The following is a 16,614-nucleotide window of genomic DNA, read 5'->3' on the forward strand; positions in this document are numbered from 1 at the left end:
CTTGCTTACGATACAATTCATAGCTGTGGTTGGATATGAGTATCAAACAATCACAAGCTACAACTACTCGGAATCCTACTCGATCTATTCCTTAACGAGATTTCGCTTTTTAAACGAGTAGCCAGCCATAAAGCAGAATAACCTTGCTTCGTTTCGGCGGATTATCGTCGGAAAGAGTTTTGACGACATGAGCGAGAGAGCGGGAGAAACGATAAGCCTTTGTTTTATCACCAAATGAGGTGCCTACAAACTCGTACGGCTTGCAGATATAGTTAATGGTAGCAAGACCTGTGGCTAAAATGAGGGGCTTCTTTTCGAGAACAAGCATTCAAATGCTCATATCTTGCAGCCTAGTTTTTTTGTAAAGGGCAATCGAATAATACTTGATTCAGTTTAGTCTCGTTAGCGTGTCGCCATTTTAGTCGCTCCCGCAGTCTGTAATACTATATGCAGTGAGATAGCTCAACTGCAGAGTATACGCGTTGTGATTGGCTGAATATCGATGCAGCATCAAGCCAAATGTCAACGCGCGCCCAATGCTGGCATCCGGCTGCTGCTCTATTATTCTATTCGTGCTGATATTATCTTCTAGTACTTATTTACCTTGTGAAGATAATTTAGTGTGAGGCTGATTAAGGTACAGGCGAGAGACTCTACAACGCCGTTTCGTTCAACCCATATTTTAGGCTGCCGTTTTCGGATCGAAAGATATCTACAATACATATATCTAATTTTCCAAATACGCAATGAAAAATTAAACCAGGACACTCAAAATTTACCGTTTCTATGTCGTAACGCTCCAAATCGCGCACTCCCTTCTCGGATCTTCCTATCGAGCTTCGCTTAGTTGTCTGGAGTCTTGCAATATCTCCCCGAGTTGTAGTAGTCCGATACAACTATGCAAAAGAATTTTGCGTCTCAAAGGACATCCCCTCATTACTCCTCGTTTCGCACGAAGCTCGAGTCGAAGCTCTTCAAAGCTATGAAAAAGGTTTTGGAACTCGTAACAAAGTCCATTCGAAGATTTACTTCAACTACGAACTTGACACTGTTGACTTTGATTGGAAATCCCTCCGAGATTCCTATCCGTGCCGTCATATGCTTTATCACGAAGATCGTTGTCGAATCAAACGAATCCGTATGTCGGACGAGACTCTTTATTTCTAGTCAAACATAGGATGCGAGGTTTTAATTTCTTCCAAGGCCTCGAAGAAGTCTCTATTTCGGGATGCTATGGAGGTGTGGTGAGATCTAGAGAAATATTTCTTGTCTAGATTAAGCAAATGGTTCATGGATGACATGGATGACATGGAATACTCTCCTGTCGAAAACGGACAATTGCTACCGAGGCTTAGTTGTCTGGATGCTGGATGACGATCGCGATTGTCCAAGGCATTTTTGGTTTCGGCAGTGGAATAATTGGACCGGGCCAAGAGGAACACGGAAGATGGTCTGGACTGGCATGTTTATGGAGGCTTACATAGATCTTGGTCTCTCAGATTGAAAGAGGTGAAGGATGCTGTCCAGAAATCAGTCGGAGTTGTGTCATGCTTGGGCATGACGGATTTTGACCTTGAGTCTCAAAATTTGTGTTTTGTCAACATGTTTTATCAACCCAGTTCTTGATAACTAGCAACTCAGATATGGATAGCAAGGACCTTGCGGGGGTGATATCTGAGTGCAGGACTTCATGAATCTGAGCACAAACGATATACTTTGAGACCAAAATATATATCTACGTGAGAAGCTCTCAATCACAGGAATTATGCGAATGGCTAAACGAAGTGCAATTATTGACTTATGCCATCTTAGTTTCAACTTCTGTAACTAGTTACCCAGGGAAACTAATCATTTTCAAGATGATTGTCCATTTGAACCAATGATATTAACAGCATGCTAGCCACTCCAATAAATCACATGAATCTGGTGAACTTAACAACACGCTGGAAAAGAAACTCAAGTAATTGTAACAAGCTTGCTTATCAATTCAGTTCTGAAAGCTTTGCTCCCTTCTGCGCTATGAGATGTGGTTGTCTCTGACATGTAAGATAACTGGAAGTTGAAATCATGCGACTTCACCGCCTTTTGGCAGAATGTTGGTTCGCAATATCAACGACTTCCCAAATCTTCAAGACCACAAATTCTCCGCGCAATTCTCAAACCCATTTCAACCATATCTTATAGTTTATTTCGGTTTCTTCAGTTGTCTGTATTTCACCATAACCGCAATGCCCAAAGAAAAGTCTGTCAATCCCGCACAAGCCCAGCGCAAAGCTGAAAAGGCAAAAGCTATCAAGAAAAGTACGCAATCAATCATCCAATTCTCCGACAATGTTATTTAACTCGAGCATAATACTGACTTATCCTCAGGTAAGGCATCTTTACAAGCTCAGAAGAATGAACGACTGGCCAAGAAAAATCCACAACGTCTACAATCCCAACTCGACGACCTCAAGAAGATAGAAAGTTCTGGCGGGAAACTCACAAGTCATGAACGATCACTGGTAGAAGGATTAGAGAAGGAGATCAAAGCTGTAAACAAAGCGCGCGAATCTTTAGGCGATGCAGCACCTCAGTTTTCGCAGTCGAGGGGTGGGTTTGGTGGAGACAGGGGAGGAAGAGGAGGGTTTGGGGGACGAGGCGGGAGCGGTGTTTTGGGCAAACGAAGAAGAGATGGGGACATGGATGAAGAGAGTAGTGGGTCGGATGTTGACGAAGAGGTTAAGAGAATACCCATGCCGAGGGATACACCACCTCCGTTCCCCAAAGAAGTACTGGATAAATGGTACGCGGCGCGACGGGCGCGGTATCAGGCACAGAATGAAAATCAAAACGGCGAGAAGAGTGGAGGCACAAGCGCGAATTCTATGCCATTGGGAGGAAAGGATCGCGGGGAATTTGGTAATCGGGATACTGGAACTGGTGTTAAAGTACCGCAGGAAGTCAAGACGGTATATGAAGCGAAGCCACAAATACGAGATTTACGGAAGGAAGCTGTGGCTTTTGTTCCCGCGGCTGTGAGGATGAAAATGCAAAAGGGAAAGGGAGAAGGTGGCTTGATGGAACCGGAAGAGATGGAAAAATTAGAAAAAGAAGGTTATATTGCTGGCAGTGGTGGGCAAAGGAAAGAAACTGAGGAAGGTGGTCAAATGACCGTAGAGATGGAGGAAGTGGAGGACGAAGAATATGCTTGAGTTGCATTACCAAGTGCGGAGAGAATATATGTACGATATACGAGCTGAATGATACCCCCCGAAATGCAATTTTACATCTTCAAAAGACTCTCCAGATGATCACTCAAAGGCAATCATCAGAACCGAGAGAGGAAAATTCCTAAGATTGTTGATAGATTAGGAACAGTGTTCCACCGGATGCCTTTCTCGCTATTGACGTGTCGGAATATATATGAGAAAATTCATGTCCAATATACAGTCACACATCCGCATTCAAGGAAATGCATATGGCAAAAGGCTCGTTCACAACAAGGAAAGTGGACACTTCAAGACACGGGGGTCTGAATGACATGTTACGAAGAGAAATGGGCAAAAGAAGAGGATAATAGTGTCTGGGTGAGATTTTGCAAATTAGATGGAATAACGTTCATACAACATGAAGGAAATTGAGCAAATGAACCCGAGAAAATCAATAAAAGTTACCCACCTAGCAATTTTAGTTTTCCAGCATTTCTCTACTCACTCGTTTATGTCTCCTGATTCTTTTCCCGTGGAAACGGTCCAGAATCTTATGATATAGCTTCACATCCTCAATCGCTAGCTCAAGCACTGGAACGTCCAACGTTTGTCGATAATGCAGGTTCCTACGCGATTAGTGGATATTTTTGTGGCACGAACTATCCCAAGTTGAACTTGCATATGAAATGTCTTGGTTACGTTGCTTTATGATTGTAGATGGACAGTCAGCGTTATTTAGCGACTCAGAATGTGCTTGGGATAGGTCTTGCTGGCGTTGTTATTGCTTGAAATAGCATCGTAGTTCACGAAAGAGATTGTATACAGTACTTGTATTTGTACTGAAGGCCCCTTGCGCATGATCATGTAGCGGCATCAATACACTCACAACGTACAGCAACCGCTTTCTTGTCTGTATACTTGAGGGCCCACGGACTCGAAATTAAGATGCCTTGGAGGATTGGATGGTCAAGCAAGCTGTGTTTTGGTTCAATCGATGAAAAGAATTGAGTCCTCTCGCTTCAAGCGTTGGCCGGACGTGCAGTTCAGTTACAATCGATTATAGGTCTGGGCTAATTATCTACTCATGGTTTTGTTGCTTCTTTCTGAACACGAATTTCTTCTTATTTCTCTATTGCTCCATTCAGATTCTACTGGATTGATGGGGCCATGGAAAAGTTGTTCATCTTTGTTATCAGTATTCACTCGTTCCATGGTACGGATAGCTAGCACGAATGTACATCGTACTTTTCAAGGCCAGGCGTCTGCTTCTTACCATTGTTTACGATTCTGGTCCTATTTTTTCTACAATAATTTGTGTTTGGATAGTTGGCTGGGGCGAGGACTAGCTCATCAATATCATCTATCATCCAGAATGGATTGTTGTGTACACTATCTAATCTTTGGAATTCGACCCATAACTGAATGGGGCTTGAGCATGTCAACTGCACTTTACTTGAATGTCTTAGTAAGCTATCTCTTGGGGGACTGCGCTATCATCTCTATCTACACTAGATTTCATAGTGAAAATTTAACCTGTTAGAAGTGAACTATAGTACTTCACATGGATTTTTCAATTTGAAATGTTTTTTATATAAAAGAGTAAGACTCATTGGATTATATGATATATTAAAATACTATATTATTTCAAAATCCTTGAAAGATTTGAAAGATTATATTGTGAATATAAGATTCAAAAATTATTTTGGATTGAAAAATCTATATGAAGTGCTATTGTGAGCATCCCGAAAGCCTTTATTTGACATCTAAAGACAACTATTCATTCATATAGACCAGATATCACACCAAATATAAATCGGTTACTATGAATTCGTTGTATGCACTATTGTATCGCTCGAGACTTTTTAAGAACGCAATGAAACTGAATGCTATGATGACTTACTAATAGCTAATAGCTGGGTACCGGTGTAAAGCTTGGTGTGATGTCGTTGTCTGAGTTTTTGCCTTATGAGAAGTCGTAAAGCCTATAACATACATCAGAGGAGCTTTTGGACTGTTAGGTCATAACGTCTCGATTAGTTGAGGTGCAATAGGTTAAGGTAGTCATGCACACGTCATTCACACTCAGGTGCGTCATGAATAGATCTACACGAACCCCAATATTTCATTTCAAGGTCTTCCACTGCGAGTGCCACCAGCTCCTGGAATAACTTCTATTATTGCCGAGATTCTTCCATTTGGTCTATACAAGAATTCAATTGTGGAATTTCCGTAGCAAGTTCCCAATATCTTAGGGAGCGTGCATCACTAGCAATATCAGCCAATTTAGAGCTTTTGACGAACTCCAGCAACTAAGCGAATCGTTGTGGAAGAAGCTTCATGCCAACTTACAAGCAAGGGCATGCCACTCGAGTTTGTTCTCCTCGAGCCGGGTGTCGAGTACACGCATTCCCCCCTATTGGACCCCTTCCATCTTCCTCACTAAGACTCTGGGTTGAGTTCAAACTTCAAGACCACTACGCTTTCAGAGTGATAAACACTGATATATCTGCTGGTTTGGAACCATCAGATATCTTCAGATAAGTGCTAAATATTGGTTCTTGGGCAAGCAAATGAGAGACAATCTGATGCTGATGAAAGGGTTTTGTTCTAAGATGATGGTTACTAGATTAATGTTCATTATCACTTGACTCCTTTTTTGGAGGTTTACATGTCCATTAGTACTTACTTACGCTGAATGTTAAATCGACAAGTTCTTCCTCCATTGCCATCTAATTTCCAAACTAGAATTCATTTGCTCATCCCATTTTCACAGCCCCTATTCATACACATACGCATATGCACATCCATATCCCCTAACCCCAGACCTCCTCCCCCCTATCATCCTAGTATTCCCTACCTTCTTTCATACCACTCTCTCCTATCACTACTCCCTAACAAATCTTCAATCTATACAAAAAAGCCCAAGCACACATATCAATCATCCTACCTACATGCTTCATATCTCATATCTCACAACTCTCCAACTTCTCGCTAAGCCCACCAGCCCCCTCACTCACTCCCGCAAGTATCCCAACCATAATACGCTACCAATAGCCGAATAGCCATTTAAATACTCCACTTTACTATATCTCTATATCTCTCTATTCTCTCGCAACGATCAAGTCTCCTTTGATTTGAATACTGATCATCAACCAATAACCACACAATCATCAACCACAATCCATCACCCATCATTCCTCACCTATCCACCAGGACCCCAAAACAACCCCAAACCCTTAAGAAACCCAAACACAACCCAACACACTGAGGAACCCTAATTATCCACCCATCCACACCGCGATTTTCTTCATTTTCCTTTCAACATTCATAGGTACTCAACCTCCTCGTATTATGGTCCGGAAATTTAATCTAGAGTCTCGAATTTGTATATAAAACATACACATTATATCAACCCATATTTTGGAAGGATTTCTACGAAAGAGGTTTACGTGATCTTTTGGATAGATTTCATTCATCCTGCAAATCGCGCTGAGATATTTTAGTATATAATTATGATTCTACAATATCTTGCAGTTTTGTAGGGGGCGACGATGTGTTTACATCGAATGATATCGAGTACGAAAGAACTAATCCATTCCATCTCATCTCATCTCATCTCACAAGTTCTGAATTCAAAACGTTTTGATTTGATAGATATTGTATTCTCTATTCCTTACCCTCTTTTCAAAAGCCCAATTCATCACCAACTCAAGACTCATCATCATTATCATATTCATGATCATAGACAAAATTCAGTCCCGAATCCAAAACAACCCATCCCCATCAACCCCCCACAACCTTGGAACCCAAACATCTCCTCGCCTAAGAAATCACTCCAAGCATCTCAAACAAATAAGTGTCTACTCTCATCTCAACTCATCAAGACAAACAAATACATACACTCCAAAGACTCCATAGAGCTAATCTCCGATTCATCATCAAATCACATGCTTGAAGTATCAAAAATCAAAAATCAACGCCACATCCTCGATCTCCCCTCCAAAAGGAGTCCGGAGTAACATCATCACAAATTTCAATTTTTCTGCATGAATTTGCCCCCGCGATATATACAAATCTCTCGATGGCAAAATCAAAACCAAGGTCATAGAGAATAGAGAATAGAGGATCACTCGATACACAGAGAACTAGTGAGAAATTCTAATCACTTGATGCCATCATCCATCTTACACACCGCGAGATGGGCGAGAAGGATTGATGGACTTTTCCCTACCAATCGGTCTTAATTCTCATTATCCAGCTGAGTGTCATCAAGGCCTTCCTCTCCCCTCACCCGCCACCTCGGGTTGTACTTTTTACCACCTGCCCAGCTACCTACCTAATCATAGTATACTTATTACTTATGTATTAACCCCACCAAGACAAGTCCTACCGCCGATTCCATGCTTCTACACATGTACACCTACCCCTCGCATCCTCCTCCCCTCACCCCAGCCTATAGAATTTGAATTTCCCAACTCCCACAAATGTTCTAGGCACGAAAGATGAAAGCGGCGTAATATCAGCATGTCATCACAACCACTAATAATCAAGATCCACCATCATTCATGTCATCCAACTCTCACTCAGCGAAGCTAAGTGCGGCTCACTACCTATGACTCAACAAGATGATAGGATACGATAGGATACGAAACGAAATAACACGCTATCACCTGTTTGACGATCCTCCGGGCGCGAAAACATGTGATGTAATTTGTAAGTTGTAAGTTGTGGGTGATGTATGATCAACTCCAGCATGAGACATTATGGAGATGAAATGAAATGAATGAGATGATGAAATTGGCGGGTGGGGGGCCAATGAGATGGAAATAGGCAGACAGATAAGCAGCGCCTGATGAGATTTGATCTGAACTGGGGATGTTGTAGGGTAGGTACTGTGTATGTGTGTATCTGGATACTTTTCTGGATAATAGGTAGCTAGGTAGCTAGGTAGATAGCTAGCAAAAAGGCGGTGGAGAGAAGGAATGGATCGGAGATGGATGGAGGTGAATGATGTGCTTGTATTGTATAGATGAATGTAGGCAGATCATAGCCTTGCTTTGCTTTGCTTGCCTTGCCTGCCTTGCCTGGCCTTGTCATGCATTGTCCCGCCTTACCTTACCTTGCCTGCCTTACCTACCTCACCTACCTCACCGACCAAATCTAAGGCTCTCTTCTTACTTCTTCCTTCTTACTTCAAGGCTGTACCTACCTAGTGAGTAACTACCCACCCAAAGAAAAGTAAATAAACAACTTCACCCATTTCATCTTCAGCCTGATACAAAATCAAGCCCAAACCTATCTATTTCCACGCGCTTCAAGCAAGTAGTATGTTCAGCACATGTTTCTCCTGCGTGTTTTGTTGCCTACTTACCTCCCTACCCAATACAATGAAATTCAACACAAAACCTATCTCGCTTCCACTACTCGACTTATCATTAGCAAATCCCAATTCTCAATCCCATTCCCATTCCCATTCCCAATTTCCAATTTCCAACCCAGCAGCATGGACACTCGACCCTCGACACATGACACGGCATGCGTTAAGTAATTTGGATAAAGAGAGTCGAGACTGACTAGGTATCTGATTCAAACAGGGGCCGCTTTCGGTAGAACAGGTAGGTAGGCAGCAGGCAACCGTCCCAGTAACCGAGTTGCACCGGAAACGAGAAATTGATTTGTTCCAAGCTTCGAGAAGGATTGGATCCTGGGTTGTTATTTGAGGGAGGGTGTGTACTTGATCAATTTGATTAATAGAAAGATGGATATATAGATTAATAGATTGATAGATGATTATATATATAATAATACTCATACTAATATTCATACTAATACTCATATAAATATTCATACTAATATTCATTTAAATATACTACTTCGTATATCTGTATATCTATATACATAACATCTCGACATCTACCTAATCAATAATTAATAATTAACAACCACATCATCTTGCAAATCGAAAGTATTCCATTTTCCTTTCCATTTTCCTTTCCATTTTCCTTTCCATTTTCCTTTCCATTTTCCTTTCCATTTTCCTTTCCATTTTCCTTTCCATTTTCCTTTCCATTTTCCTTTCCATTTTCCTTTCCATTTTCCTTTCCATTTTCCATTCCCTCTTCCCCCGTCCCTAGCAATTCAACTCCGAGATCCCGAACAAAAAAAAGAAACCGCATTCCTAATCTTAACAGCCCACCCTACAATACTCTACATCTACCTACCCAATGAGCCACCTAGGTAAATTCGACTCTAAAGTTCAAACCACACTCAACTCACCATGTGGCTGGATCCTCACCCTCTCTCCTCTGAGTCCTCTCCTCTCCTGTTCTATTCTGTTTCCACACCATCACATCACATCACATCACCTTATCCATACATCCATGCATGCATGCGTCCATCCCACCATCCATGATCCATCTATCCATCTATCCAATACCCACCTCCCATTTACGGATGATCAAACCTTGGCATTTCTACTAGATTTTTTCTAGAAGATTTCCCTTTCCATTCATCTATCTTTCCATCTACTAGTATCTAGTATCTCTCCCTCTCTATCTAGTCTCTAATTATTTAGATCTAATCTATCCTATCCTATCCTGTCCTATCCCACCTTAATCATACATTTCACGAAATAAGTTTGTCCTTTTATCTATCTAGATACCTACCTAGTATTCTTATCAAAATTTCGAGGGTTACTTACTTACTTACTTACTTACTTACTTACTTACTTACTTACTTACTTACTCACTTACTTATTTACTTACTCACTTACTTATTTACTTACTTACTAACTAAAATAGATAAATACTTTATAAATAAGATTAAATTATTCAGATTATATTATCCTGAATATTAAATTAAAATAAAGAAGAAGAAATAAAAATAAGTTTAACAAATAAATAAAAATATATAAATTTACAGAATCTCAAGTAAAATTGCTTCTTGCTTATTATCTAGTATTCACGAGTATATATATATATACTACTCTATATATAGATAGTTCTTTAAGACAAATAAATACTCGAGTAAATAGATACGTAGTAAAAACCATTTCAAATCTTACTCACCAGCTCACCGCACTACCTACAGCGAATTACTCACTCCATCTCCCTCGCGAAAAAATCTCGGAAGGTCGACTGATAAAAGATGAGTCAATCGAAATGTGCGGAGTTTTTCGGTGTATGGTTATGAATTATTATTATAATTTCGTATCTAGGTATCTAGGTAGGTATTATACTTTACGTTATTATCTGTCTACTATAGGATATAAGGAAAGGAAACTGGGATTCTGGAGGGTGTAATGTATTTATTATTATTATTAGTATTAGTATTATGAATCTTTAATAGTAGAGAGAGACTGTATGAAGTATAGTCAACGAGTTTCTGAATTATTACTCTATACCTAGGTACCTACGAAGTACAAACTCATGTATCAAATTATCCATCCAGCTTCTTCGTCTGTACTCGATGATTGAGCAAGGAACACCTAGTCAGTTTATTCAGACTTCACATTGGATTTGAGACTCGATTGGTTTGTATTATCGGAAAGAATAAGATTTCCCTGACCGTCTTGAAGAAGGCGTGGTTTCTCATCGTGTCGTGTCGCTCAGCTACCACCAACCGACCAGGGCAGTGAAAGCGTGACCGGTGACTAACTGACTAACTGACTGACTGACTGACTGACTGACCTACATTTCGGAGAGGAATTTCGCACCCCTCCAATAAATGGATCCCGTTCCTATGGTATCGTAAATGGTAATGCCAACAACGAACGCGGGGATGCCAGTCCAGTGAAGTGGAAAATAAGTACCTACCTATCCTTCCTTCATCATTACCACCCATGTCCTGGGAACATCCATCCCGATTCCACCCAGCACTCCCACCATCTGCATCTGCCACCCTTTCACGTCCGTGTTTTACATTTTTGATGATGTGTTTACTTGGGTGGTGGTCACCTGATGACTGACTGACTGGCATCGATTGATATTCGTTGTTACGCTCGTTGTTACGGTCAAGCCCAAGGAGATTCCCGAACAGCATTCTCGCGCTTCGTTGTAACTTGTCTCATCCCAACTGGTTTGGACATGAAGCTCTCGTGATGTCGAGATAGAGACTGCGTCCGGGCTAGTGTAGAGTAGGTACCTACCCTCGTATGGTACAGTATGACCATGACGAGAACAAGCGCATGGCGAACGAGACCAAAGGAGAAAGATTTACTTTTACTTTTACTTAGCACATAATTGAGAAGCTCGGACTTTTCTGTTGGACGCCTTTATTTTGCAGCCTGGAGTGGATGGAATTGACTCATCGATGGATTTCCGGATACCGATGCCCAAAATCGATATTAGAGGATTCTCTTTTTGGGCCGTCGGGGTTAATGAGTGAGGGTGAGGGTGAGGGTGAGGGTGAGGGTGAGAATGAGAAATGAGATGAGAAGTGGGATTTTCTTATCCCGACACGCCAGATTCTAGATTGGATGCTATTGGTGAGATGGAACTTCTCAAAACCAAGTATTGTATCTTGGGTACAAACAAACGGTAGGTAATAACCGTAACATGCTACAGTACACAAATCGGAGCAGATGGCCAAAAAAACAAACCAAACGAAATATCTCGAATTTTCCACTTCTCTCGATTCCACGAGGGGAAAAAGCGGATACCCACTTTCCTTCACTGAGGTCCTGCCTGTCCTGTGAAGGAATACTGCAGCCCGTAATCACAACGCCGGAAACGAGCATGGAGAAAAAAAAAAGCCATCCAAGCAAAGCTGCTGCTGCACGCTTATTATACTGGTTGTCGCCAAACCAATCACAATGTCAGCTTCGGATAAGGTGGGGGATATATTGGACACGGTCATTGGTCGTGTGCTTCAAGGGTATTATTAACAGTTATTTACGAAATGTTTATGGGATTCTCCTATTTGCTATCGACGCCTCTGTTTAGAAAGCCTTTGCTTCTGAGATGACTCGGCTGGTGACATACCAGATTCGATCTCATCGAGAATTACATACTGCTTACTTACGCTTATGAATCTCCAGGATTTTGATGTGAAAGATGCGAATGATTTGAAAGGCTGAACAAACGTTTAAGTTTCCTGTAGTTCTTCTTTTCTGTCTTTCCTTTCTTCCATATTTAGAGGGGGCTGATGAATATCGCTGAGTGATATCCGGGTGTGTTACCATAAGGTCATGAAACTGGTCATGATACCGGAAGCGACACGGCTAGGGAAGAGTTACAGACTACAGACTACAGTCGCATCCAATTACTTTTCTCTCGCTTCTGATTTCATTTTGCCTTGTCTTTGTGTTGCATCTATTTTGCTTTCCTGCATGATGTGAATCCCAAGGCGGGTGAGACTAGGAATGAGGGGTGGGTGGTGGTGAGAAGGCAAAAAGCTGGTGTGAGTACCTAGTACTTTGTAATACTGTAATTCTTTGTTTTCCGAATAGTCTCTGGATTTCGCCATTCCCGCCATTTTCCCGACGACCTTAGGTAATCCGTGATACGAATGATGATCGTAGGTAATAATCGTCGTACGGAGTACTTCGTAATGTCAGTGGCAATTAGCTGAATCTAAATTTGCAATGCATCATTTCACATTTCACATTTCATCGGCGATAATGAGCATGCATGTTGAGAAATGAATCGAACCTCTAGACTTCTTGGTTCCGCATGGGCAAACGGAAGTACCGAGTGGAATGCGCAATGGCGAAGAGGCTGAGGAAATCACTCGTGCCTAGGTAGGTGTGTCGATTCTCCGTATCAAAGCCATGCCGCACCGCACCAGAGATGATCTATGCATGGGATAGTCGGACTGGAATTTGAAATTGCCTTCTGTTATGAGGAGGGGGAAATTTGGAAAGTTGAAAATAGAACAGCAAGAGAGAGGATTCGTATGCCCATGCGTTTCATGAGATATTCACCGCACACCGAGATCGCAAATGCCGAGACTCCGTATTCCTAGGGACTGGAGGTAGATGATTAGATGATTAGATGATGCTCTTTCTTCTGAGCGGTGCGAGTCTCTTGGAAGGCATTTGATTGATGGGTTGAGTGATAGACATGGAGACTTTCAGCAGTGATGGCAAGGCTGTGTACGATCTTCCCGAGGTCATCATCGGTTGATTGCGCCGGTCGCGACGGGCTGAGCGATGAAATATTTTCTGTTCTGTCTGTGCAAGCAAGGCTCAATACGGCCAGCGTGGCAGCATCCAGCCGGATGAATGGGGGGATGTTTGGTGGGCGTGCTCTGTAATCGATCAATCATCAAGAGGAAAGGGAAATTGGAAAGGGCAGATGCTTAACAAGCAGAGACATGTACACTGATCAAATTCTTAATTACACTTCTTGATTATCATATCATACCATATCCTATGAAGTCGCGGAACACTGCATATTCTGCACGACATCGCTAGTTATGAGAAGTACTGTGGGCGTTTTATTTCCCAGAGTGAGTTACAACTTACTGGATAGTTATTAATGAGGCGAGAAGTATGAAGCATAGGTAGCATAGGTAGCATTTGATGGTTCGCAATTACATTACTGGTTTTGTTCTTGGAATAATATATTCTCGTCGCATCATTTTTGTGAATGGTAGAGGATGAAAGATATAGCTAGACTCGACTCAGTCGTACATTGAAATGAGTAGGTACTCTCGCCATAAGTACTTGATACTATTATCATAACGGATCTAAGCATTCAACGTTGTTTTCTTTCTTGATGAATCGTCAACTGATTGATTATTTGAATGACCACCATATTTTCTTCTTTCTTTCGTTCCTACTTGCTTGCTTTTCTCGATTCGGGGGCTTCTCCTTCCCGTTCTACTGTATGATTCTCGGTTGGCTGATAATATGGCTGCAATGGCTTTGCAACTGGCGACGCATCCAACAATGTGATTTGTAGAAAATGGAAAAGTAACAAATGCTAAGACTCATCGATGCACATTGCTTGCAACTTACATCTGCTCTGTATTTCTCTCTCCCCAGTACGTGCCAGTGCCCACACACATCTCGATTTTTTCGTCGGGGGGGTGGACTGATCCTGGTTTCTCACTCACATCCCTTCATCAGTCATATCATTTCCGCAGAGCTGGTTGGCTCGTGGGAGAATGCTTTGCAAGAAAAGCATTTGGTTCCTCTCCCTCTCCGTAATCACCGTCGGTGCTGCCATGAAAAGCCAATGGACCATTCAGATGGGATTGAATGGGAGCACCCTCGCACCACGCTCATTCGCGCAACAGAAGTCAGAACCATGTTCGCCGCGGCAGGAATTGTAACAAAACAGCAGCCATGCCCGTCCGCATTCACAGATTTCTTCCCTCTTCATCGTCAACATGTATGATTCCCGAAACTTTTAAGTCGGCGGCTGCTTGAAGTCTGCACACATTATTGTTGAAAATTAAAACCATTTGATTGCATCACAATCACCTCTCGACTCTTTCATATATACATATTCTAAGGTTATATTCTTGTTAGAAAAAATAAAGATCTTTTAAAAAAAAAGGGAATTAAAAGCATCATAAAAAAAAAGGAAAAAAAAAGAGCAACATCGTTTAAACGGTTTGTTTGTTTGTTTGCTTGTTTGCTTGTCTTTATAGGATTCATTATACGATTATTCTTTACCTCTCCAGCTATTCTCCCTTGAAAGAGTTCCTTCATCTGGCCTCTTAATTCTCCCGTCAATTATCACCTCGATCGACCACGGTTTCACAGTTCCACGGCTCAATTCATACCTACCTACCTATCTACTTCGAAGTTCGTACATATCAATCACACGATTTCGGTTTCCTACACCTCACATCACCTTACCTCACCTCACCTCACTCACCTCACTCACCTCACCTCATAAATCATCTTAGCCGCCTGCCTGGTTGACTGACTGACCCTTTATTTTCGCCTGCTCGCCGCCTCACCGTTTGACCAGTTCATCCGTCGACATAGGTCTTCATCCATCTTCGACTCATACCTAGCTACCGTAATCTCGTCTTGTCTCGTCTCGTCTCGTGTCATCTCAACCCATCCAAATCCTAATCCATCTAGCCATCCATCCCCAAACAGGCGTCAATCTCCATCTCCCATCTCCATTTTCCCCACGACTCACGATCTCATCTTTTTGTTATACTATTTTCATCATTTCTACCTAAATTCAATTTACTTGATCCTTTCAAGGTTCGCCACCTCATTATTCTTATTACTTTGTTATTTATTATTCACTTGATCCAAAGAGCAAAGGGGTCACGAGATTTCTTTGTTGATTGATTGATTGATTTATTTATCTATCTATTTATTTTTTTATCGTATTTTGTTCATCCTTTATTAAAACTATTACACGATTCATAAAATACCTCCTCCCTCCAGTCAATCATCAGTCATCAGTCATCAGTCATCAATCATTCAACCCAAGCTCCCAAAAGAAACGGATTTGTACTCTTCACCTGAAGGCGAAACTGGACCTTGGCTGGTTACACATAAGATTGATTCACTCTGTACGAATTATCCATCTACTTGAGTACGTACTTGGTATTAAACAGCTAAACAGCTAAACAGCTAAACAGCTAAACAGCTAAACAGCTAAACACCTACCAAGACTCCCGTATACTTTATTACTCACTACTCACTACTCACTACGGTACCGGCTTTAACTTTATTTGTGGATCATCAAGTCTTCCAAGTTGCCACTAAAATCAGTCATACCCCATCAACAACTGAACACCTAAAAAGGTACCACCCACCCATATCACTCCTTCCCCCCAGACCATCCATCCATACCCTCCATACCCTCTCCATACCTACCCAAGACTCACAGCCTCACCTCAAACACTTTTTCGATATATTATCTATCTCTCATAAAAGAGTCAAATGTTAACTTTGTCTTAAAAATCAAAAAGATTATCGATCCTCTCTCTTCTCTCTTCTCTTCTCTTCTCTTCTCTTCTTCACTTTACTTCAAATAATCCATCGTGACTTCTGAGTCTTGAAAAGGATTATCGAACGGGAAAAGGAAAAAAGGAAAGGAAAGAGAAAGACTCATACTGCGAGCCTAAACTTTGTTAGTCTCAGTCGCCTTCGCAATTTTCGCCTCTTCATCCTATTCACAAAAACGCATTACTCACTCCACTCAATCCTTTGTTCAATGACAACCATCGGTTTATAACCCTCGACTTTCCTTTACTACCCATCGCGAATACATTCGCACACCTACACACCACACCACACCACACACACAGTACAGTACAACCATATTTCGAATGCTTGATTTTACTCTTTCATAAAAAGGCATACGTTTCACAAAACTACCCTTGACATACACACACACACCCTTACCCTCACCCTCTCGTCCAAAGTCGCGACCTTTGATGGGACGCTGGTTTACCCAATAAACTAGCCCACCATTTATCACAACAGTTACCATTTCACAAAACG

General features: G+C 41.6%; 6 protein-coding genes across 6 annotated transcripts; 3 read left to right on the forward strand and 3 right to left on the reverse strand.

The window, feature by feature from the left end:
- Window positions 1–109: 109 nt before the first annotated feature.
- On the reverse strand, window positions 110–328 carry EAE98_003357 (uncharacterized protein; the record flags this gene model as incomplete). Its single annotated transcript, XM_038950977.1, has 1 exon — window positions 110–328. One exon carries the CDS (start codon window positions 326–328, stop codon window positions 110–112), a length of 219 nt encoding a protein of 72 aa, XP_038812441.1.
- A 570-nt stretch (window positions 329–898) lies between these two features.
- On the forward strand, window positions 899–1,192 carry EAE98_003358 (uncharacterized protein; the record flags this gene model as incomplete). The annotated part of the gene is made up of 2 exons (XM_038950978.1): window positions 899–1,138; window positions 1,178–1,192. The coding sequence occupies 2 exons, from the start codon at window positions 899–901 to the stop codon at window positions 1,190–1,192; spliced, it is 255 nt and encodes an 84-aa protein (XP_038812442.1).
- A 1,036-nt stretch (window positions 1,193–2,228) lies between these two features.
- EAE98_003359 (uncharacterized protein) lies at window positions 2,229–3,194 on the forward strand (the record flags this gene model as incomplete). The annotated part of the gene is made up of 2 exons (XM_038950979.1): window positions 2,229–2,301; window positions 2,371–3,194. The coding sequence occupies 2 exons, from the start codon at window positions 2,229–2,231 to the stop codon at window positions 3,192–3,194; spliced, it is 897 nt and encodes a 298-aa protein (XP_038812443.1).
- A 5,918-nt stretch (window positions 3,195–9,112) lies between these two features.
- Window positions 9,113–9,367, reverse strand: EAE98_003360 (uncharacterized protein; the record flags this gene model as incomplete). Its single annotated transcript, XM_038950980.1, has 1 exon — window positions 9,113–9,367. The coding sequence occupies one exon, from the start codon at window positions 9,365–9,367 to the stop codon at window positions 9,113–9,115; it is 255 nt and encodes an 84-aa protein (XP_038812444.1).
- Window positions 9,368–10,879: 1,512 nt separating this feature from the next.
- On the reverse strand, window positions 10,880–11,231 carry EAE98_003361 (uncharacterized protein; the record flags this gene model as incomplete). Its single annotated transcript, XM_038950981.1, has 2 exons — window positions 10,880–10,929; window positions 11,006–11,231. The coding sequence occupies 2 exons, from the start codon at window positions 11,229–11,231 to the stop codon at window positions 10,880–10,882; spliced, it is 276 nt and encodes a 91-aa protein (XP_038812445.1).
- Window positions 11,232–14,043: 2,812 nt separating this feature from the next.
- Window positions 14,044–14,533, forward strand: EAE98_003362 (uncharacterized protein; the record flags this gene model as incomplete). The annotated part of the gene is made up of 2 exons (XM_038950982.1): window positions 14,044–14,084; window positions 14,263–14,533. 2 exons carry the CDS (start codon window positions 14,044–14,046, stop codon window positions 14,531–14,533), a joined length of 312 nt encoding a protein of 103 aa, XP_038812446.1.
- Window positions 14,534–16,614: the final 2,081 nt, after the last annotated feature.

The sequence above is a fragment of the Botrytis deweyae genome (assembly GCF_014898535.1).
Source record: "Botrytis deweyae strain B1 chromosome Unknown BDEW_006, whole genome shotgun sequence".
NCBI lineage: Eukaryota > Fungi > Ascomycota > Leotiomycetes > Helotiales > Sclerotiniaceae > Botrytis > Botrytis deweyae.